The sequence below is a fragment of the Hippichthys cyanospilos genome, chromosome 20 (genome assembly GCF_059441005.1).
Source record: "Hippichthys cyanospilos isolate Australia breed blue-spotted pipefish chromosome 20, RoL_Hcya_1.0, whole genome shotgun sequence".
In the NCBI taxonomy this organism is placed as follows: Eukaryota; Metazoa; Chordata; class Actinopteri; order Syngnathiformes; family Syngnathidae; genus Hippichthys; species Hippichthys cyanospilos.
Window position 1 is genome coordinate 6,414,641 of NC_142388.1, and position 22,765 is coordinate 6,437,405.

The 22,765-nt window shown below is 40.0% G+C and overlaps 1 protein-coding gene and 1 long non-coding RNA gene across 6 annotated transcripts in view; one reads left to right on the forward strand and one right to left on the reverse strand.

The window, feature by feature from the left end:
• tfap2d (transcription factor AP-2 delta (activating enhancer binding protein 2 delta)) overlaps positions 1-22,765 on the reverse strand; it is a 71,378-nt gene that overhangs the window by 2,202 nt on the left and 46,411 nt on the right. For 2 of the 5 annotated variants that reach the window (XM_088404155.1, XM_088404157.1), the window contains 8 exons: positions 19,418-19,477; positions 18,893-18,966; positions 10,287-10,802; positions 6,614-6,674; positions 3,136-3,301; positions 994-1,112; positions 750-891; positions 102-215 (listed from right to left, as the gene is read on the reverse strand). In XM_088404155.1, coding sequence (XP_088260281.1) covers positions 102-215; positions 750-891; positions 994-1,112; positions 3,136-3,301; positions 6,614-6,674; positions 10,287-10,769 — 1,085 coding nt within the window. In that variant the 5' untranslated portion in view covers positions 10,770-10,802; positions 18,893-18,966; positions 19,418-19,477. Of the gene's footprint in view, positions 1-101; positions 216-749; positions 892-993; positions 1,113-3,135; positions 3,302-6,613; positions 6,675-10,286; positions 10,803-11,281; positions 11,787-12,411; positions 12,642-18,892; positions 18,967-19,417; positions 19,478-22,765 lie in introns of those variants that run through there. The other 3 variants (XM_088404153.1, XM_088404156.1, XM_088404152.1) reach the window with 3 other exon arrangements.
• LOC148407109 (uncharacterized) lies at positions 11,511-16,311 on the forward strand. The gene is made up of 3 exons (XR_015863891.1): positions 11,511-11,856; positions 13,263-13,315; positions 16,024-16,311. It is a non-coding gene; the product is annotated as an uncharacterized LOC148407109 (long non-coding RNA).

A 22,765-nucleotide genomic window follows, 5' to 3' on the forward strand; every position in this document is an offset into this window, starting at 1 on the left:
TATATATATATATATATATATATATATATATATATATATATATATATATATATATATATATATATATATATAAATTATTTGTTGTCAGACATGTTGGTTACCTGAAATGTGTAAGGTGTCTCTGGATGTCCAGGTCTAAAATGGGTGTCGGTCTCGAGGAGCCCAAAGGAGAACGATCTTGACTCAACAAGTCCTGGAACTCCTTGCAGATTTGCCTGATGGAAATGAATGAAATAGCTTAAATGTTAGCATCCCAAAAGATGTGATTGCATTTTTTTAAGTGATCACAATGTGTTTTATTGAGGAAAGCGTTATTTATAGTATAGGAGTGCAATACTATCTAGAGGACAATGTCGATTATTTTTTTGTTTCTCGGGGCAAAAGTGTATTTTTTAAACAAATAAAGACAAAGTTGCAATCCAATCAGTGGTTCAGATTTATGATCAGATTGGAACTGCGCACCACTAGTATAATAATAATCCAAAATGATCATAGAAAATTGCCATTGCCAGGAAAACCTTTAAAATGACTCCCAAAGTCCCAATAGTATCGGTCTTTGGTATCGGTATCAGTGACTACTAAAGGGCTGATTACTCATACTGGTATTGGTCTGAAAAAATCGAAGCGCACAACCGAGCATTGAGTTGATTCCTGTTCCAAATCCTTTGCTCTTAATTTGAAAACTTCCGTCGCGGGATTAAAAGTTTGAGTGACTGTTTTTGTATGCGCGTATCGTGCGCGCTTCTCACTTTGTAGCCAGAACCATTTTCTTTCGCGCGCTGGTCTCTTTTGACTCGTTGTGCTGGCGGGCCAAATGTTCTCCCACCGCCTTGCTGGGAAATTCTGTCTCACAGGTGTAGCCAAAGTCTCTTGCCAGGTGGAGCGCTTCTCCTGCATGCACACATCAGAGACTGATGAGAGGGATGCGGAGCAAAAAAGGGAAGGGAAAAAAAAAAAGGCATTTCTAAAATGAAAACATCAAAAGCAACTCACCCTCCACCAGGGAGGTGAGCAGTGTGACATTGGCAGCTTTCCTCCGTCCCGCCGGCAGGTTGAGGCCGAGACGGTCCAATTTCTCCCGAAGACACCGGCCGCCGTTCTTTGACTTGGCTCTGCGGAAGTCAGCAAATTTCACGTCACGTCTTGCATATTTTTAGCGGGTTTGGAGCTTCTGTTTCTTGGGAATTGTTCCAAAATACGCGCGGTATCGACAAAGGGATATATAGACGAGATTTCATTCTATTATTATGACAACGCCATTATAGGAAATGAAAGTCGGAATAAATTAAAACGTGTCACCTTGCGTGTAACCGTCACTTCTTTAATCAAACGCATTTGCATATTTAATGCGCTTTCAGGGTGTAATTCCCCTCGAGTTTCTTTGCGGCTGTCGTTTATCTTTGGTTGAATACATGCTATTTTAGATCCCTGTCATTTTCATTTTACGTCCGATTCGGAAACGTGACAATATACGTTGCCGACGTCTCGTTCGACTTATGTTGAGACGCAACTCGGTGAGCGTTTGGGGTTTTATTGAGTTTCATCAAACTGTGCTAATTTGCAAACAAAGCTTTGTCTTATATAATGACACATGCAAGCCAAAAAAAAAAAAAAAAAAAGGATAATTATCTGCTTTTGAGATACAGCCTATTCAATTGTGTCCACTGTAGTGGACATTTGTTTTTTGTCTTTATCTTTCGCTCATTTAATCTACCAATAATGTCTCAAATGTTTAGGATGGAATTAACTGTCTTTCTGAGACAAAATGGACACAAATCAATAGGCCGTAGGAAAAAGAAAAGTTGCACCCTTTTAAACATTAATAACAACAAAAAAAGCAAGATAAATAAACTTTCAAGATATGTTAACTTTTAATAGGGGGGCCCGCTCCACTATTTGAGACGGGCTGCTTGTAAATGAACAAATCTTGTGATTTCTTGTTATCTCCCCCTGAAAAACAGCATTGATATTCCTGGGTCATTTTGATCTGAGTTGTTGTTATTTATCAAAAAAAAAAAGTTTCAAAATATGATTTTCCAAGCAATCCAAAAAATGACATTCCACATAGTCAAGGTAGAAAAGTGCTTTATAAGTGAAAGTCCATTTACTATTTTACAATTTCCTGCCTCTTCTAACCATTTCACTACTGATTTTTTTTTTTTTTTTTGGGGGGGGGGGGTTTATGGCATATATTACTTGTTTATAAATCTAAGAAAATTTGCTAAAAAAATATTCCACTTCCATAGATAAGGTTCCAGGCCTTGGGATTTATTGTCCCAACCATGTTTTATAATAATACTACTACTACTAATAATAATAATAATCATCATCATCATCATAATAATAAAGCATTTTTTAATCAATTAACAGCCACAATATCATTTTCGGTCATTTCAAACCGAATTTATTCCAACTCAACGCCATTTCACACTGGTAAATAATATATTAGACTGAGAAAAGCAGAGGCTTTTGCCTTGGAAACATGCGGGAAACATTACCCCCTGGTGGTAGGATGACAAAGTGCTTGATTTGACTTGTGCTTGCCTTTTTCATTGTTAATATCACCAAGGATGACCTTAATTAATTATGGCATACTTACGTATCATACCTACACTATACTATACTATACTATACTATACTATACTATACTATACTATACTATACTATACTATACTATACTATGAATTTACTGTATGTTTAATACCCTTGTTGTGGTTTTTCTTTCGGGTGCATCAGTCACCTCATTTGACCACGTTTCTAAGTCCTTCTCCCCAGCCCATCAATAATACAGCCAACCCTCTGGTTCCTCTAATCCTTGCCTGGTTTGGCTCCGGCTCACCAATAGCTACTCTAGCAGCATATCCTCCCTTTTATCTGAGCTCTACAAAGAATCATGTAGCGGCTCTTCAATGTTCATTAGATAGATTAACGTTTAAAAAGTGCTCTGCCATCTCCAGCGATTACTGCCGCCCCTCCAACGCAAGATCACTGAAGTAGACGGCCAATCGATGCGTGACCTTCTTCAAAACGATTTCATATGGGATCGTCAGCGCAGGCGTACCTAAGCGGCGTCTCGAGTCCCCTCCACCCGAAAAGTCATCTGGGCTGTCACATTTGTGTCATTCTTGCACGAACCTGCGCAGTATTCCACCCAGTAGAGAGGCGTTGAGGCACTCCGGCGGTGACAGTCTTCTTTTCACCTCCGCGATGGTGACTTTGTACTTAGAGGTGGAGCTGAGTAGTGACAGTCGACCTGGTACCGAGCAGAATAGATCTGTCGGATTCACCACGCAAGTTCCCCCTGCGCGGAAATCAGAGATGATTTTGTTACAACAAAAATACCACAACAACAACTTTTTTTTTTTTTTTTTTTGGGGGGGGGACTGTGACACAAGTTGTGATAGAGCAAATCTAGTCTACTTATCCAAAACCAAGTATGGCGAGAACATTTGAGTAATGATAATAATGCAATTAATTCAATTAGTGCAGAATTATAATATACTCTAAGTCAATTTGCCCTAAAAAGTAAGATACTGGGCTTTGGTAAAGTGACAAATAGAATTGCAAATGAAATATTCAAAAATCAAAATTAAATGAAAAGAAAGCATGCAATGTTGTTATCTTTTTGGTTACACCTAAAAATAAATATATGCAACCATATATGAAATGTTTAAAATGTTTATATATTGAATAGTTTCTGAACCAAACTTCTAATCCAGTTATATCCCATTTATTTATTGATGTATTTGTTTATGTTTTGGTTTTTTGTTTGTCTTTTTTTTTTAATATTATGACAGACACTATTGCCTCAAAATATTTGTTTGATTGCCCTTGAGACTCTAAGAACAGCTTGGTCAAAAAAAAACCCAAATGGGTAAAATAAAAAATACAAAACACATTTTAGAGATTATTTATGTTTTTTTTAAACCCGACTTGGATTATTTTTGACCCAACTATTTCTGGAGTAAGGCCCTTCATTTGACCCTTTTTCAAAGATTGCATTTATAACCTTGAGATTCAACTCAAAACGAGGTTATTTTTAATTCTTCACTTTTTAGAGTATATTGCAAATATCCTTCCTTATCCCATGCAGTCCATGGCTAACTTTTCACAACGTAAATATATGTAGATGTAGTTGTATGTGCGGGCGTGCTTGGAAGTAATATTTGTACTTGGGATCTGTCTGCTTCAATCCAAACAAAAGCCTTATTTTATCCACCACCGAGTTGACTAAGTTGTGCTCGCTAAAACGTGAATAAATCATCGGAGCGAAGGCTCTTACGCATTATTAACTGCATCTGAATGAGTCTCGCCGCTTTCCTCCTGGATAATATTGACTGCTCTCGCTGAGGAGCCCTATTATTAATCAACTTTCACTTAAACTAACGTGCCAAGCAGCTGAAACGCAAGGTTGCCGCTGTCTGATGTACTGTGGGCTATATTCTATTATTCATCCGCCTCATTATCAAATCTAACAGCGGGGTGTGTCGCTTTGTTATCAGGCCACGATGTGATGGAAATGGAGGAACGGATGCCATTTAGGCCAAGGCTGCAGGCGGAGGAGCCCACGCCAGTCTTTTTTTTGTGGGGGGTGCAACCGTGGACATATTTGGCCACCAACTAAGGCTTTCTAACCTACATTTTGGCTCTCGGAATGTATTATTTACCATGAGCACAAATGGAGCGGCCTGTTTTCCTTTCCTGGCCACGGGGAGTCAGCTGAACATACAAGAAGCTTTAGCGGCATTTGATTTCAGAACCTGGACAGCGACCCGGCGGACAGAGCACCCAGATTGGCACTGCGCATGCGCGGGTCCGGTTCCGTACCAATATGTGACCTGTCTGTCAGATTCGCGCGCCCTGACAGGGGGGCGCGCGCGCCTCTGCAAGTTCACATCGTATTAATTCCCCTAAAAATGTTTTGATACAAAGTAGTTTGTATTTTATGTTGCCAAGGGCAATCGAAACGAGCTATTGCTGCTAGTGCAGCGAGTGGAGCGTGCGGGCCCAGAGGCGATAACGGTATTTAAGCAACGGAGAGTAGCCTCGGGCTGCGGCGCGAGCGGCGGGCGGGATCACACGCGGAATCAAGCGCCTGTTTTAAAACCAGTTTGCCGAAAATTAAAGAAAAAGAACACGGGCCAAATGTCATTCTTCTCATAGTCGAACAACAATGTTTACAGCTTCTTACAAGCGCGCGCGATTTGCTCGCAGTCAGCGCGTGCACGCGGTGACGTAACGCTCCAAACCGGAAGTGAGGCGATTAAAAGCGCAGACGGCTATTAAGTATAGCGAGCGCGTTTCTTGACTGATTTTCTTCTGATGGGGGTGAAAAAAAACGTGAATATTCATGCCTGCAAAGCCGCAGTCAGAAAGAACAACATTAATATGATCTCGGCTGAATCCGGGGCCCCGCTCCTCATTAGCATATCAAAGCGTGCGCCCGAGGCGAGAGAAGCTATCGATACGGGAGTGCGAGCTAAAGCAAAGATTATTGGTTGTGATGGTTGCGGCGGCTGAGCTCAGGGCCAAATACTGCGCACCATTAACCGAATGTGATAGCGGAGGGATTCCCGCGTCAATCCGAGAGAAAAGCCCCAACACCGAAGAAGGCCGGATGAAAAATTAAACTGGAGACACGCGGCTTTACACTCCGTATGGAAAAGCATAACGGGATGACTATTTCCCCAACAAATACACACAAGCGCGCGCACGCACGCTTGGAAAAAAAAAGACAAACCGGAGTCTTCATTTTTAAACAACGTTTCTACAACAAATGCGAGTCCTCTTAAAATAAAACTCGACCTACGGTGTATTTTCTTCGGATTAAACAAGAACAACCAAACTAGATTGGCTCGTATTGTATTCTGATCAAATACAGTTACATCAAATTGAATCCAAGCGTTGGGAAATTCTGTTTTTAACAAAATATCAGGGTGAAATTAATTAATCATATTTTTTCAAAACATACACAAAATATATCGCATGCAATCACACACGCTGAAACGAATTAAAACCTGATACAAATGTAGGTTAGGCAATTCAAAATGTTTAACATTTTGCTCACGTGTTGTTCCAACTTAAATTACTGTTTGATTTGAACCACCCCCAAAATATGTTGTTGTGCTGCATTTTTAAATAACCCCAATTAAAATGAATATTACTGTTGTTGAAAAATGTGACATTTTTGTTTCTTATTAGATTAAAAATTATTATGCAGATGGCCAGAATACTGTGGATACATGGTATTTTTATCTGCATTCTAAAATAGTTTTAATTGCACCACAACTTTTAAATATCACCAGTAACATTCGTTTACATATAAAGAAAGACGTGTGTGACAACCTGCGAATGCATTCAAATTAGCATGCTACAAAAAACAAACAAACAAACAAAAACTCATCTCAACGTGTCTGTTAAATATTTTCAGACCGGAAATAGGAAGCAAGTGACGTGTGTAACATGCTGTCAGCACACGAGTGGGGTGTTCCGGCGTGTTTGTCTGGTTGCTCTTTGTCTTGTTTTATCATGTCAGATCGAGAGTGTTCACGGCCTGGGGTATATACAATAACGCAAGGCATCAGACGAGAGGAGAAGCGGAAGTGGTTCTTACCTCTCCGGATGACGCCCCCTTGGCCGTTGAGCACCAGCCCACACTGCGCTTCCATGGAGCCCTGTGGAGACACGCGCTCGTTATAGCAACGGATCAAAATGGTTGTTGATAGGTGGAGACAACAGGTGGAGCGCATCTGCACTTTGCAAATAAAATATATGTATCGCGTGTCCGTAAAAGAAGTGAATCTTCTAACGGTTAGCCAAATGTTTTCATGCATAATATCGCAATGACTTGTCAAAGAAATAAAATATTAAAGAGTAGCCTATAACATTGCAAATGTTGCCGGATGTTTGTATGTTTTTACTTTATGCAAGGGCCTAAATTTGATAGCGTTAAATTAGTACAGAAAATTGAACTATTATTGGGTAGTTTACACTCAAGCTAATGTATCACAGCCAATCATTCTCAAGAGGAAATTACTCGAAAACCAGGTTCTAAAAAACGTGATATTTTAATAGGGCTTCTGGAGGCATCAACAAACCAGAATGCTTTTAATGCCCTGAAAGGAACAGTAATTTTCTTTACAAATTAAGAGCAAATTAATTAGAACATAAGGCGACATATAAATTCTGTTATGACTTCTTTGCAAAAAATGTTGATGGCCTTTTTTTTTTTGAAAATTTAGCTTTTCATGATATGAAAGAAATAAAACAGATAATGTTACACGGTTTATCTATGGACTTGCAAAATGAAATACAGTCAAAAAAATGCTGTTCTAAAGTTCAATAAATCAGATATGGATGGCACAGCACAGTTTTGTCTTTTTTGAATATTGAGAACCACTGCTATCAAGTAAAACATGCATCAAATAAATGATGAAAAATGATTACTAATTGCTATTTTGTGAGTATTTTGTATGTGTTACACTGCATCATTAAAATAGCATAATCATACAATATAAAATTGCACAGCAGTTTATGATAGCAATATTAATGCAAAATATTATTTTCATTATACACAATAAACAATCAACCATTTTAAAAGTGGACAAGGAAGGTTAAGAAGCCATGTCAGTTTATAAGTAAAAATATGTAGACTACACACATCCAACCTGTTGTGGATTTACTGGCCTATGTGCAAATGTTGAGAGCGCCGCCATTTTGGTCCAGATCAGCACTATCAACAATGTCATCAAGAAAGAAGAACAAGCTCTTTTCATTCAGAAACACTTAATCCCCCGTGCGAGCCTCGAGGCCTGCACCCACGCAGAAACCCCCCGATTATATTCACGTGGGGAAAAGCGAGCTTGTTGTAGTTCGTCTTTTGGGGTGGCTATGCAGGCTATACATAAAAACCAGCTCCGCTTCTGTTTCTTTTTATTCCATTGCGAAGCTAAAGTGATTATAAAATCAATATACAAAACGCAGAGGTCTTGCATGAATTAGCTTAGTGACGGGGGAAAGGTGTGGCAGTTGCTTTTGTTCGGCATGAAAATCTCTTTAAGGCGCTCAAAAGATGACAGTGGGCTCCACGGAACCATAGGCGCATCTGTTCCGTTCACGCCTTGTGCCAGCTCAGGTTCACGGATCCTTTGCTTTCTTTCTTTCTTTCTTTCTTTTGCCCCGATAAAGGCCTGAAACTGTGCTGCACGTTTAAGATTTCCCTTAATGTAAATTATATATATATATATATATATATATATATATATATATATATATATATATATATATATATATATATATATATATATATATATATATATATATATATATATATATATATATATATATAAACACACAAACACACACACACACACACACACACACACACAATTTCCTATGGTACATTGCATTAATGAAGCAAAGGTCCTTGGTTAACGCGGCCGAAACGATTTGGCGTCGTGTTTAACTGGAAGCTTGTTTAAATGAGCTCAGATGTCGCCGCATAAGTAACAAAGTTGATTGACGTTAAGTCGGTAATTGGATAAACTACGGTGCTTTATGGTGCTCGAGCAGGCTATTGTGTCCTCGAGGCCGATCCGTTAATCCGCCCTTGACCGCAAGAATAGAGAAACTCGCCGCTTTTCTTTGCCGAACACACGCGCGCACGCGCGCGCGCACGCAGGCGGAGTTTTCATCTCGACTACTTCTTTACATCCTAAAGAATTATGTAAAAATCCGGGTCACGTGTTCGCGTGGAAAAAGAAAGGGCGGATTTGACGAGGATTGTATAGACTGCCAGTCAATTAACCTTTAGAAAAAAGACGGCTGGTTTTCAGAGGCGCGGCCCCGTGCAGACTTGACATTTACTCGTTGTACGGTCACGTTGGTTTGGGCTTCCCCTCCTTACTTGCTGGCAAGCAAATGATCTCGAGATGATATGCAGCGTTCGACCTCCTCGCAATAGCAGGGCCCAGCGCAGTCAGCAGACTGGCAGACATCTGGCGCTCGCCTTCCCACTCATATTTTTGGAATTATGGTTGTGTATGTGTGTGTGTGTGGGGGGGGGGGGGGGGGGGGGGGTCAATAGTAGGCCAGTGGGACATGGGATCTGGAGGGGGCGGTCACCATTCTAGACTGCACTGCAGACAAGACTAGTCTACACTAATTGATTATAGTGACAGTAGGAGTATATTTCCAGACCAATTGGACCAATTTAACTGGTCTTTTTAATTGGGCTATATCAAGTAAATTAGTAAACATACCTTATAAGGTGGTTCTCAAATGGGGGTATGTGATTTTTTTTAAAAATTATTTCTGCAGGTGTCAGCAATTGTAATTGAATGCTTTTTAAGGGTGTGACAGGAACAGTACAATTTTATTTTCAAATTAAGAGCAAATGAATTGAAACATAAAGCAAATTATTGATAAATTGTGTTGAAGTGACTCTTTTGTGAAACATAGCATTCCTTTATGTTGTTAAATTTTAAAGTTAGACATTACCATTTGTGATGTAATTTTCCGGCAGAAATAAAGCAGATGATGTTACGCAATCTGTATTCTAAAGTTGATGAATAAAATACACCTGCCCTAAAAAATGTAAAGTTTGATATATATAAGACATGGACAACACGTCACAGTTTTTTTTTTCTTCATCCCAAATTATTTTGCACTGGTTGGGGGTACTTGACTGAAAAAAAATATTTAACTGGGGGTACATCATTGAAAATGACTATTAAATGCCATTTAATAACAGTCGATATACCACGCTGCAATACAGAACCACATCATACAAAGACTATGCTAAATAGCACTTATTAGACTTCAACACATTAAATTATCAATGACACTGGAGTGCATTTGACGATATGTAAAATAAGACAAGATTGTACAATATTGTACTGTGCTTACAAGTATAGACTCTATGCTACACGTCGTGACTGAAAGTTTTAAAACGTGTTATTGTAATTTTTACGTATTCAAACAGCACCACTGTCGACTATAGTATTCCTGTCTTTATAATGTCTTTAATTGAAAAAGAGGGTTTGAATTCAGGCGGTTGTTAGACGATATTGATGTTAAAGGTCGCGAAGAGAATTTCGTTGATCTTTTGGTTTTTACAATTACATCGCAAGGAATGTATGTTGCTCCATTTATGGGCATGCATTGCGATTATTTGATTTTCGAAAGCAGTAAGCCTGGAAAACCGCGGAAGACTAGACGATCGCGTATCATTTTGCTGTAAAAGTGAATTTTCTTGGTTATGCACAAAGTGGGAGGCGCGCCGGTACCTGCAGGTCGTCGGCGGCCGCCGGGAGGCCCAAGCCGGCAGCAGGTAGCAATCTCTGGTCCGGATGGTGCATCCCGACGCCGTAGGCCTGCGAGCCGTGTGACGTCATGAGCGACAGGTCGTGTCGCCGGTACGCGTCGAGGCAGCCCAGCTCTCGCCGTTGCTGCTCGTCTAGACACGACGACTTGAGCGCCGAGCGCGCGTTGTGCAGGTTGATGAAGTCCGCCGGTTCGCCGTGATGGATCTGCTGGTAGTACTGACCCGAGTGCAGCGAATTGAGCCCGTAGGCCTCCGGGGCCACGGCCGGGTGCGAGTGCTGGAACTCATAGTGGAAGGACTGATGGTGCAGGGGAGTGTACTGATGGTTGGCCGAGAAATAAGGAGACGCGAACTCCGTGCCCGCCGGCGCCGGGTAGGTGAGCGGGGACGAGGAGGAGTAGGCGACCGAGGAGTTGGCCACGGATTCTAGGCAACCGAGCTGCATGAGCCGGTAGCTGTTTGATCCGTCGTGACGTATCTGCGGGATAAGAAAGACAAGCTGGCTGCATGTGGGAACCGTGTCATTTAGCATCAGCCGCTGGCTCCTCGCGAAAAAAAAAAAAAAAAAAAACATTCCGAAAAAACAAAACTCACACTCTCCCCCCTCGCTTTTAAACCACCTGAAGGAGATGTCACCTCCAAACGCCCGGGAGGGAAACTCCGCAACAGGAGCATTATTTTCTTTTTCTTCTTTCTTTTTTTTTTGCCGTAAAATAGGCACGCTTTTCTATTGTTATTTATCATTATTTCATGCTGCACCCATTGCTCACAATGTGTAGTAATCACATCGCCCTCTACATACTAATAAAAAACCTCACCACACTATTTTTCTGCCTCGTTAATTTCCGTTAAATGCCGCAATGCAAATTCACAAATTTAAAGATCGAAATATCGCAACGACAACAAAAAAACCCGGCACGTTTAGTTCCATTTTAAAACACACAAACAAGCGTTTACCTCTGCGTCGTGGACAAGTCCAGGGAAGGTCGCTGACATTGTGTTTTTCTCCCAAAGTAACCCGTTGTTTTTCTCTCCTCTCCGAAAAAAATATGCGTTAAAATCCCCAAAATGTGCGATAAATAGAAAAGTCTCCCTTCGCGAGCGGTGTGTGGGAAATAAGGGCTGGAAAAGGCTGGTGCAAGGCGAGCGTCTCCCCTCTGCACGGACGGGGCTGGCTCACGGATTTTGTACTTGCAGGGTATTTCTCGGCTGATGTCGTAGGTCCCTTGGTAATATAGAAGTTTGGAAAATTAAGCATCAGCACTGAGGAATGGGAGGACAATAGACGGAGCGGGGCATCCCAGGAGACCAGGAATAAATATTGTATCTTCGTCTTGATAAGGAAGCACGTGCTGCTTTCAACATTTTTCCTCGTTTTTTTTTTTTTTTTTTTGCGGACATTTTCCTTTTTGACCCGTTCGTGCGTGGTCCTCTGCTCGCGTTCACCGCGCGATTAATCTTTTTTTTCTTTACTAACTAAGCCTTTTTTCATTTTTATTTTTACACACGCGTGCGGATTTTCGACCGAAAATGTAAGTTTACTTTCGAGTATTATGACGAATATTTCTGGAGGAAATAAAAACGAATTCTGATTGTTAAAACAATAGAAGTCTATCTGCTTGGATGGAACATTTCAAAGGAGGAGGATTTTATATTGTTTTTGCATGTGAAGCAATATATTTTTGGTGTTTTCTTCCAAACAAAACGATTTGCTTTTTATGCAACTTTCGTTGATTTTACGCAAAAACAATCGATTGGAAAAGCACTTTCGACATTTTTTTCTATGCTACGGTTAATGTTTTTATTTTCAACATTGCACCACTGTCTTCTTTTAAATTTATATTTGAAGCAAGCAGCATTTTAACTGCATGCACTGCTCGAATCAATAATTTTTTTCTTTAAATATTGTTTGTTTTAGTGGCTTTGGAAAATCGACTGTGTTTTTGTAATCGAGAAAAACAAGACCAATGCCCCCCAGCCCTCAAAACATTTCAGTTGAAAGAAATTCTTGTTTTCTGAGTGAATATTTTTGTTTTCTTTTTTCGACAAATTCTGGGACCCTTTATTGTCCTCGTGATTTTACTCACCTGTGCACACGCCCGTAAGCTTGCCGTGCGGCTCTTGCAAGGATATGATGCTGTTTTTTCTTCTCTTTGCATTCGTTTCATTGATTTTTATCTTGTAAATTAAGATTTGTTTTTTTTATCTTGTGTATACTTGAATGAAGGGGATACGTTACCGATGCAACCGTGTGATATCTGCAGCCTGTTTAAGGAGAAGAAAGAGCACCTATAGCTATAGTCGTTGCCCTTGGGCAGCCTAGGAAGAAACAGCAATACAAAACGTGAAGGCGAGAAGCTAAAGCTCGCGGCCACAGCCTGGAGAGGAGCAAAAGCAACTGTGGAGGAGATGGGAGGGGAGAAACGTGCACCGTCTGACTAACTGTCACATTCTTTCCCATTCAGCTAATGGACAGTGAGCAGAGTGGAGATAAGCCCCAATCAGTCTGGTTTGGTTTTGTTTTCATTGCTCGTCAGCTGTAACCAAAGCCACTCTTCGTGTGATACTATTAAAAGTGCAGACTGCTGACGCCCAGACGCCACCATTGACTCTGCACTTTAATTAAGCAACTATTTAACCCTCCCATCTGTTCCTGCATACACGCCTGTCCTCACCGTTGTCATAATAACAACAATAATATTAATGGCTTAACGTGCATTCAATCTCGGTTTTTTTCATTTCTTTGTACTGTTGTAAAATGTCCTGTTACGTCACTACACTGGACCCTATTCTTCGTCTGAATCAGCAAGACTTTCACATAACACGCCTCCAATAGCCCCATTACAAATATACATTTTTAAGTTCTCAAGGATAGTTCTCTTGAATATTGAAATGAATCATTCGAGGTTGTTTTTTGTTTTTTTTATGTGCCCTCCAGGCTCAGCGTCAAAACCTCAGCTCCACGAAGGCCGGTTGTCGCATTCCGGCCAGGTAAGGAGTTGGAGGGGGCAAGATGAGGATGAATGAAAAACAGAGGTGGGGAGGGGGCAGACAAAATGCGCTGATCATTCTGTCGGATCGTTGCTTTCCTAATTTTATTGGCTGTGCAGAAATGAAACTTGAACGTATCAGTTAAGATTTAATTTGACAGCGAAAATGTGTTTAATGAAATCTTTTCAATTCCAAAATGAAGCTATGCAACAGTTGCACGATCGACTATCTGGGTCCTAACTGGGCTTTATAGTGGCCCTGCTGTATGTACCGGGGGCTGGAAGCTGCACTTGCAGCAGATGCGCACTGATCTCCGGACATGGAGCCAGTCCATCTGCCGCCTGACGAGGCAAGGAAAGGCCCAAAACGCGGTGAAAGCCCACGGGCGAGAATTTTGATCAGCCCATTGCTTTTCTGCAGGGAGCTTCGGGGTTCGTTGGTATATTTTTAGAGCAAGTCAGAAAACAATACAGAGAGGATTACATGCATGTTAATGTGTGAATTTGCAGTGTATATGGTGATTTGACAATCAAAGCAACAAACAGCAGGAACTTTGACTGAAAATGAATTTTTAAAATCGATATTGCTAATAGTCATCAGGAAGAGAGCAAATTTAACTTCCTTTAATAGTTGCTTTTATGATTTATGACTATTTTATGACAGAATTGATGACAATAACGAAATTGTGTATATTTTATGAAACATCTTATCAGAGACTTTGAATTGTTTTTGATGAGCCTGTAATCACAACTCATTTCTTTATCCTACTTCCTCCTACATACGAACTGCAGAAATAGACTTACCCGAACGAAGAAAATAACGCTCAGATTTGCTTAAAAATTAGATATTGATTTAGGTTTACGATGAGTTATATGGCATCGTTTCAAAATACTAAACACATGATGCAATACGGACATCCCTGTGGAAAACAAAATAAAATAAGTTGAGCAATTAATCTAAACTATTTTAAGTTTTGCTGATGTTAAAACTGGCGCTTCAACATTTTTAATACAGAAATCAACATTTTCTTTGTCCCAAACTGTTTAGGAGCAAACAACAATCTAGCTTTGCTGTGCTATTGCCGATATAACGGTTTCAACGAGTAATTTTAGCCCCCCCTAAAATGTTTTTACAGTCGACTCAAATATATATTGAAACTAACGCTCAAACACTTTTGTGCAAATGAAAAAAAAGAAGTGTTGTGTTAATTTATGAATGCTAGAATTAATAAAGAGCAAATTGGAGTTGTCTATTCTCTCTGTGCGCATGCGTGGGACTTGTTTTCGAGTCTGTTTTCAATTTAATCACTCAACCAAGGGCGTCCGTTATGTCGGTCCTGCAAGAGTTGTGTGCATGCGGTTCCAACTTATTCAGGCAAATAACGACTGCAAGGCGTGCATCATAAACAAACGGCCCAGAAAATGTTTGTCCTTAAAAAAAAAGTAATTAAGAAAACTGGTGTCTGACCCAGATAAAGGATGCGCCACCGACGGGAAGGGCAGGTTAATATGCTAATATGGATCTGCTAATTGTGGGGATTTACTTGTCAGTTTGCTGGGGGGAGGGGGAGGGGGCGAGGGGAGTAATGTGGCCGGGCGTCAGCGCCTTGTTTTTGCAGCAAATTAATTTCTGCCCATGCATGCAGTGCGTGAGGTGAGGAAACAGGAAACAGGTGGTCGCTGACAAATGGACAGTCAGGGAGAAACAGATTGACTAATAGACAGACAATAAATCTTTATTGACCCTTTTTAAAACTTCAATTTTCTCCCCGTTTGTATTGAAAAAGACTGGCGAGTAAAATTGACATCAATTTTAGCCACAGGCTAACTTCATGGATCGCTACTTAAAGAAAAAAAAACGTTAAAAACAAAACAACGAGGAATTCAACAAGACATGGGCGTTGGGGTATCATTGCTGGTTTGTGTTGCCAATTAGTGCGTTTAATTGTTGTTCTTTGTGTGCGTAATTAGTTCTGAAAGTCAATTGAGATGTTCATTGAGGGCAGACACGTGTCAGCTGCTGCTCAAATAGTCCAGTAAAGGCCAATCTGCCACTAACGGACAGCCGCTCACCACTCAACTTATTGGGGATACATAATCCTTTATAATAATAATAATAATAATAATAATAATAATAATAATAATAATATTGCCACCCCCCCCCCCCCCCCAAATGTCCCCATCCAAGCAATTAATCAACGCGGTCACTGATGATTTTTTTTTTTTTTTAATAAAAGTCCACAGCCACCAAGCAGCAAGCGATGCTATAAAATTGATCTTAAAACTTAACTTCAGCAGCTGTTGGCTCAGTGGGCCTGGTGCGCGTGCGTCTGTTCATGCGTGTTTGCGCGTGGATCGATGCTCATTAACTTCTATTTGGCATGAGTTCTCGCAAGCGTTGCCCAAGATCACACGGAAGCCAAAGGTCTCATCTCCTTTTATTTTGAAATGAACCGCAAAGAAAGCACTATCGTTTTCATTTGATTTTTCTCCTCAAATGTAATTCATTTGTAAAATGTATAAAATCTAATCAGGCATGAACTCAAACTAGGAATTCAAATGTTACACTGCTTTGATGAGGCAATTCACTATTTTTAAATGACAAACATGAGTAATACCTTACCCAAATTGCGCATGATTTCTCTTAAACATTTGTTTTGAGTTTTTCATTGCCAATAAAGTGCGTGACCACTCTTTCCCTTTTTTCAGCTGTTCATGTCCCAGCCAGCAGAGTGCGCCACTTTGGCACTGCAGCCTGGGGGGAGATTAACCCGCCGCGCTCTCCAAGCAGAAGACAAAACCCTCACCCACAAACACACACAGAAACACACACTAATTTTACACAGCAAGTGTGCTCTGAGCAGGTTCAAGAGATTCAATTGCGTAATTCCTGTGTAATCTCTATAATCTTTTAACGCAGAGCTGTTTGCATGTTGTACATTGTGTGCTTTGAAGACTAATCATTTAAATAGAACGGATAATATAAATGTATATATTGCTACAATTATAGAAACATGATTATAGGTAACATGCACTGATAACACCCAAGTATTAACATAATCTTAAATACTGTGCTTTTGTACCTTTTATAATGAAATAGACACTAAATGAGCTAAAATTTCACTGCTGTCAACAAGAATGGAAAAATGTACATCATATTTTATCCAAAGTATACTGTATATCAAAAGTTGCCTCAAAACTTCTGGTCCAACGGTTGTCATGTGTGATATCATGTTAGACGTTGTCTTACTTCACCTCACTACAGCTCCCTTCAAAGCATCAAAGCATTACCGTTGCATGTGTTGCTACCTTCTTGGCTTTTTTTTTGTTGCAACACTTGGATCAGGGATGTTGGTGTTCAAAGAAGTAAATGAGAAGAGGAAGCCCAGAAAATATATTACTCAAACCTATAAAAAAATCAAATGAAACATTGGGAAAAAATACTTGGCACATGAGGAAAAGAGATTTTGGATCATAAAGGACACAGAAGTAGAACGTCTTCATGAGCGAAATTCCAACGTTGCCACAGCGAGAATTGTAAACTAGACTCGGAAACTAGACTTAGAGAACTAGACCTGAAACGTCAATGATGGTTTAACATGACAACTTGAGCGTTTGTAATCTTGAGGTTCTGACATGTCATTGAAAACCGAGTTACGGTCAGACATGAATCATATTTGACATAATAAAGCAAATTGAAAAAAAAAAATCAACCAGTAATCGCATAGCAACTGATACACAGAACAAACCAGTCATATCCGTAAATACTGAATCGCAGGTAAACACATAAAAATGACCAAAGCAACAAACACGACTATTATGACAACGTTTGCAAAGTAACCGAAGTCACCGCATAGCAACTGATTTCACAACCATGACAACGTAAAACTAACAATTCAAACAAAGTTTAAACAAAATCAAAACTAATAAAACATCCATAAATATTCTGTAGAGGATTCACCTGCCACCAACTGTGAGAAACTGAAAACTAAAACACACACTTTTCTGGTTATTAGTCATGCATAACAATCCATTAACAACCTTTGGGCTGAATCTAACTTTCGACCATATAAAATGCTGCAGTGCTTGTTAAAGTGGACTCTAAGGACTCCTAGGAGGTCCTTAAGTGGCCTCAGTGGGTACGTTCAGCTCAGTAGAGCTTAACTAAAAAGGTGCAAGCCCAAAAAGAATCAGGCCGCCAAGTTCCTTTAAATGTAAACCCCAATTTCAGGGGTTACTCATTTATTAACCCATATTGATAGTTTTAGAGAAAAAAAAGACAACTATTTAGGTTCACCTAACACAATTTTTAAGGTGAAATGAATAACCCAAAAGTTTGGGTCAATTAGACCCAACCTTTTGACTCATTATTAGGTCATTATTGTCATTTTCTGTTTTTTTGCATTTAACAGAAGTGTTAGGCCAAATGAATATCAAACTCTCTGAAAACCCAACACGGTTAAAAAATAAACCAACGATGGGTCAAAAAAGGATCGGACGCCCAAATAACCCAAAATGTTGGGTCAAATGATTCTTTGTTTTGTACAAAAAATATTTTAGGTTGTTTTAGGGGTTATTAATTTCATGTGAAATTTAAGCAGAAATTAATAACCCAGACAGTCGGGTCATGTTGAGCTAAATAACATATGGTGCTTTTTAGGTGATTTATTGTTATTATTGTCCCATCATTTTTGACTGTAGACTATTTGATGACCCAGCATTGTCCATAAGTAAATATGTGAGTCCACTTGAATACCGCCCCCCCCCCCCCCCCCCCCCCCCAAAAAAACAAAAAAAACAGAGAAAATGTTTTTTACAAACACATTTAAATCAATTAACAGTCAAAAATGCATTTTCGGTCATTTCAAACCGAATTTACTTACTGATTCATTAGGAATCAGGTGAGAAGCTCAATGCCATTTCACATGGGTAAATAATCCATTAAGGTGATAAAAGCAGAGGCTTTTGTCATGCAAACATGTGGGAAACACTGCCACCTGGTGGTAGGATGACAAAGTGCTTGATTTGACATGTAGTGTAGATGTTACTATCACCGAAAATCAGCTTCATTAATTGTAGCAGCCAATATCATGATTAAAATTTGATTAATTATGCAGCCCTAGGTCAAACTGACCCAAAAATTGTGTCGTCCCTTTTTTTTTTACCCATTGTCAGGTTATTTTTAACTCAACTGTTTTTATAGTGTGGAAAAGCTCTAAAAGGCGTACCATTTTTTTTTCTAACCCAAATTATATCCAACCCCCCCCCCATTTTTTTATTCATATGACCCAACTCCATGCTCCTGTTCAATTTTGTCGCTGCCGTTTTGATTTATTTGCTTTGCCGAAGCCATACCGCCGTCAAATAAACCTGTTTACAAGCTCAGCGGATACCTAGCTAGCGCGTGCACAGGCTCACCCGAGATCACACATCTGCTGCTTCATGGCAAGACAAACAGCCACATTACAACCCGACACGCCACAATACAAGGCAACACGCGTGTGAGAAGGTGGCTGTTTAGCGGAGAAACTCTTCATTGTTGTGTGTGCACTTTACTTGCCGGTTCCCGTGTAATTACCTGGGAAGTCTCCTCATGTGGAACCTTTGTCGTTCTCACAATGAACCCATTTACTGCTGCAAACCATCAAACACCTGCCAAACACACACTGACGGTTTGCATACAGGATTGAGTACACACACATACACACACACACACACACACACACACACACTAGCACAGGCCTGGAGTTAGTATACCCACACATACACACAAACCATTTCAAACGGATGCAGGGAAATAAACAGAGACGAGAGCACACAACCCCTTCAACCCGCTGGGAATTTTACTATTCTGCGCTTCTCTCATCCCCCTTCACACTCACACACTCGCACACACTCTTTTTCTCTCTCTCTTCATCTCTTCCTCTGCTCCTTTGTCTCCCTGATTATGCAGTCGATCCCGGGGTGCCCTACTCACTGAGATCATCCACCTGTCAATCTAAAGCACACATTCCACACACATCTACTTTTTTTTTTTTTTTTTTGCACACGTTCTTCCAACCACTGATATTGATACAGAGGAAATATTAATGACTTCACTCACCTGCAATACACTGTTGTGTCTTGCATTTCCAAACAGAGCTATATGCAATTCATCAAGGCGCTGTTGGAGAAAAAAAAAGAAATCAACCTGGTGAAATAACGGCGAATGTTATGATATGTCAAAGGGCGTCACATCAAGTGATAGGAATACAAGATGGCGGGGAAATTTGGCACATTTTTACGAGGTGTTTTGCTGATTTATTTTTTTTTAAGCGGCCTACCGTGCGTATGTTGCAATTCCATATTTGATTTTTTCAACACATGAGAAGCCACGGCAACCGAGATAGAAAAGGATACAGCTATGCACAGTGTATAAATATATAAAGCTCTCCTTGGTCATAGCTTTTGATATGCATGCATATTGGATAATACATGCATAATTAAATCAATGTATATTTTAACATGTCTTTGCTTAAACTACAGAAAGCAACAGCATGTTGGCCTACATATGTCAAAAAATTGATACGTTAAAAAAAAAAAAAACACACATTTTAGCAGAATTGCTGTGTTTGCATTATAAAACGAGCTTAAATGACCTGCAAATGGACTTTATTGCTCGGTTAAATCTGTATAAATTGACAGGTTGTTTTCTTTTGAACTGGTAAGATGATAATATTCACTACAAAACGCAACCACAGGAGTTGTGCAAGCCATGAAAGAAATTCATTCAACTATAATATTGTGTACGTACATGACAGCACATCATAAAAAAAAGAGCACGAAAGGCATGATGTCATTATTGTGGAGGACAACATTTCTGAAATAGCAAGTGGCTTGCAAGTGTCGATAAGTTTCTAGTTTACCTTCAAAGTGAATCAAAAAGATGAATAAAAGAACTGAATATAGAGCAGGGGGGTCCAAATGTTTTAGTTTGAGAAGAATTTTTTCAAGATTTATTTTTGAATTACTAATAGTAGTGGTAACTATTTTTCAACTTATCATTCTGCCCACCCCCAACTTGGGCTGAATTTCAAAGTCATAACATCGTCAAATATAAATATATATTTTGACTTTCAACCCCTCAAAATGTTCAGCGGCATCAGTCCTATCTATACATATGTATATTTCATATATATATTCCACGGCTGTTTCGTTTTGGAGAATTTTCATTTTGTGAGGAATATAAAAGTTAACAGCTTGTAAATGCTGCATATTTTGCAGACAGTAATATGCAGCTAATTTATGCGTTGCATGAAATAAAACACTTCATTCAGCAAAGTAAAAGCTTACATTTAGTTCTTTGATCGAAGCCTTTTGTCTACAAGTCCCACAATGCATAGAAAGAACTTTGCATTATGGGAGTCAGGCTAAGCCACTCAATGAAGTCATTGAAAGGCTCGCAAATGTCATAAGTTGTCAACTAGAGTCCCCTTAGTGGTTTTGGGGTGTCAACACAAATATTTTTACAGCGCCAAGTTAGCGAGTTGCCATCGAAAGGATTAATGCAAAAATCGGGGAAAAGGCATGAAAAACAATGGGTTTTTAACATGTCCAAAGATTGACAATATTCCCAATTTTGAATGGCAGTAAATGAGCCCAACATGGGCCAAATTTGACATCTGCAGGGTGTAACTCGAGACCTGCCATTTGTAAACATTTAGAAGGGTCGGTAAGACGGCATTTTGAAAGTCAACATAATTTTTAAAATCTATGCAATATTTTAGCCTCCTCGTGTTTTTTTTGTATGCTTTTCCTTTGATATCACACATCAAAAACATCAAGGTCAAAATTTGCCCCAGGGGTTAATGTAGCAGTGGAGACAGATTAAAATGTCAATTTTAGTAGTTTTGTCACCGGCAAAAAATGCATAACTGAAAGAAAGACACAGCTTTGTAAAGACAGTGTGAGTTGCACAATTTACATGTACTAATAATACAAGTGCATTCACTAATTAAAGTCGATTACGAAATATATACATGACAGGTGGGTTGATTTTTTTTTTTTTTTCCCCTTAATGACTGATGGATGGAACTGAAATGGAGCTCATTTCATTTCTCATGCGGCCTCACTCCATCACTCTCCGAGATCACTGGCCTGAGCCTCATGCGCTCTGATGGTAGAGGTTACCATGGCAACGGTGCGGTCTTGTGGCCCTGGATGTGCCCGCACACACAAGCTCTTCCCCTCTCCCTCGATCTCTTCCCGCCGCTTCATGCATACATATTCGGAGCTACAGGTGCCCCCAAAAGTATCCTCTCCGAGTTTGATTGACACGCTCAAGGGGCAGCGGATCACAATTAGTGATGTGGCTAATTTCCCACAATGCCCTGCAGCCACTGGGCAACCGCTGCGCCCAGTGCCAGCTCATCAATATTTATGAGCGATTTGATGAATATTCAGAGAATAAAGTGGCTGTATGCAGGTGAAGAAGGAGGATCCAATCAGAGGTTGCCGTACGTCCACGGTGGGAGGGGCAGTAGAAGTCCACTTTATTCATATAACTAGTGTAGCTTATTATTATTAGCACGTCCTTATTCAAATCAAAAGTAGCATCACAGCATGCTACCTAGCATGTTGTCCTGTGTGGTCGTTTTTATTTTTTTCCTGGCTTCTTATGTGAAGTTTGGATACGCTCCATGAAAGTCCATCGCATTTTGAAACAAATAGATCCTCCGTAGATCAGTTTTTTTTTTATTTGTGTCCATTGTAGTGGACATTTGTTTTTGGTGACTATCTATTAGAGCGGCGCTACTAAGTCCTAGTGTGCTCATTCAAGGAAATAAGAACCCTTCCAGTCATGTCTCGTGTTTGGGTAGGTTGTGATTTTATTTGCTGTTGGCTGAGACAAATTGGACACAACAGTGGACAGAAATTTTAGGCTTGATCTCAAAAGGACACCCAGGATCTTTGTTTAAAATTATTCGTCTTTTTGGGGGAACTTTTGTGCATCAGAAGTACTGCACGTATGGGTTCTTGGTATCGGTGATCAGAATGGTATAGATCTGAAAAAAGTAGTATCGAACGCCACATTTTAACGTCTTGTTTGTCGAAATCAACCAGCGTCTCAATGTTGTGAATTGCCCGACAACAGCCTGTGTTTTGTTATTACACTTTCACATGAAAGTCAACTTTGTTGTGTATATGTAATCACGTATGCGCACACACACACGAATACACGCACGCACACACACACACACATTGGGAGCTGGGAGGAAAAACCAAAGCGGACAGATCAGAGCAGAGATATAATCAAGCCTGAGTTCTGAGGGAAAAGCATTTCGCTCCTTCCTTCCAATTCTTCTCACCTCCTCTCATCTCCATAGCATCTCACCAGCGCACCCCCACTTTCACAACTCGTGCGCCAATGTGTGTGCGTGGAACCCGGCGTCTGGCGGCACCGGTACAAACG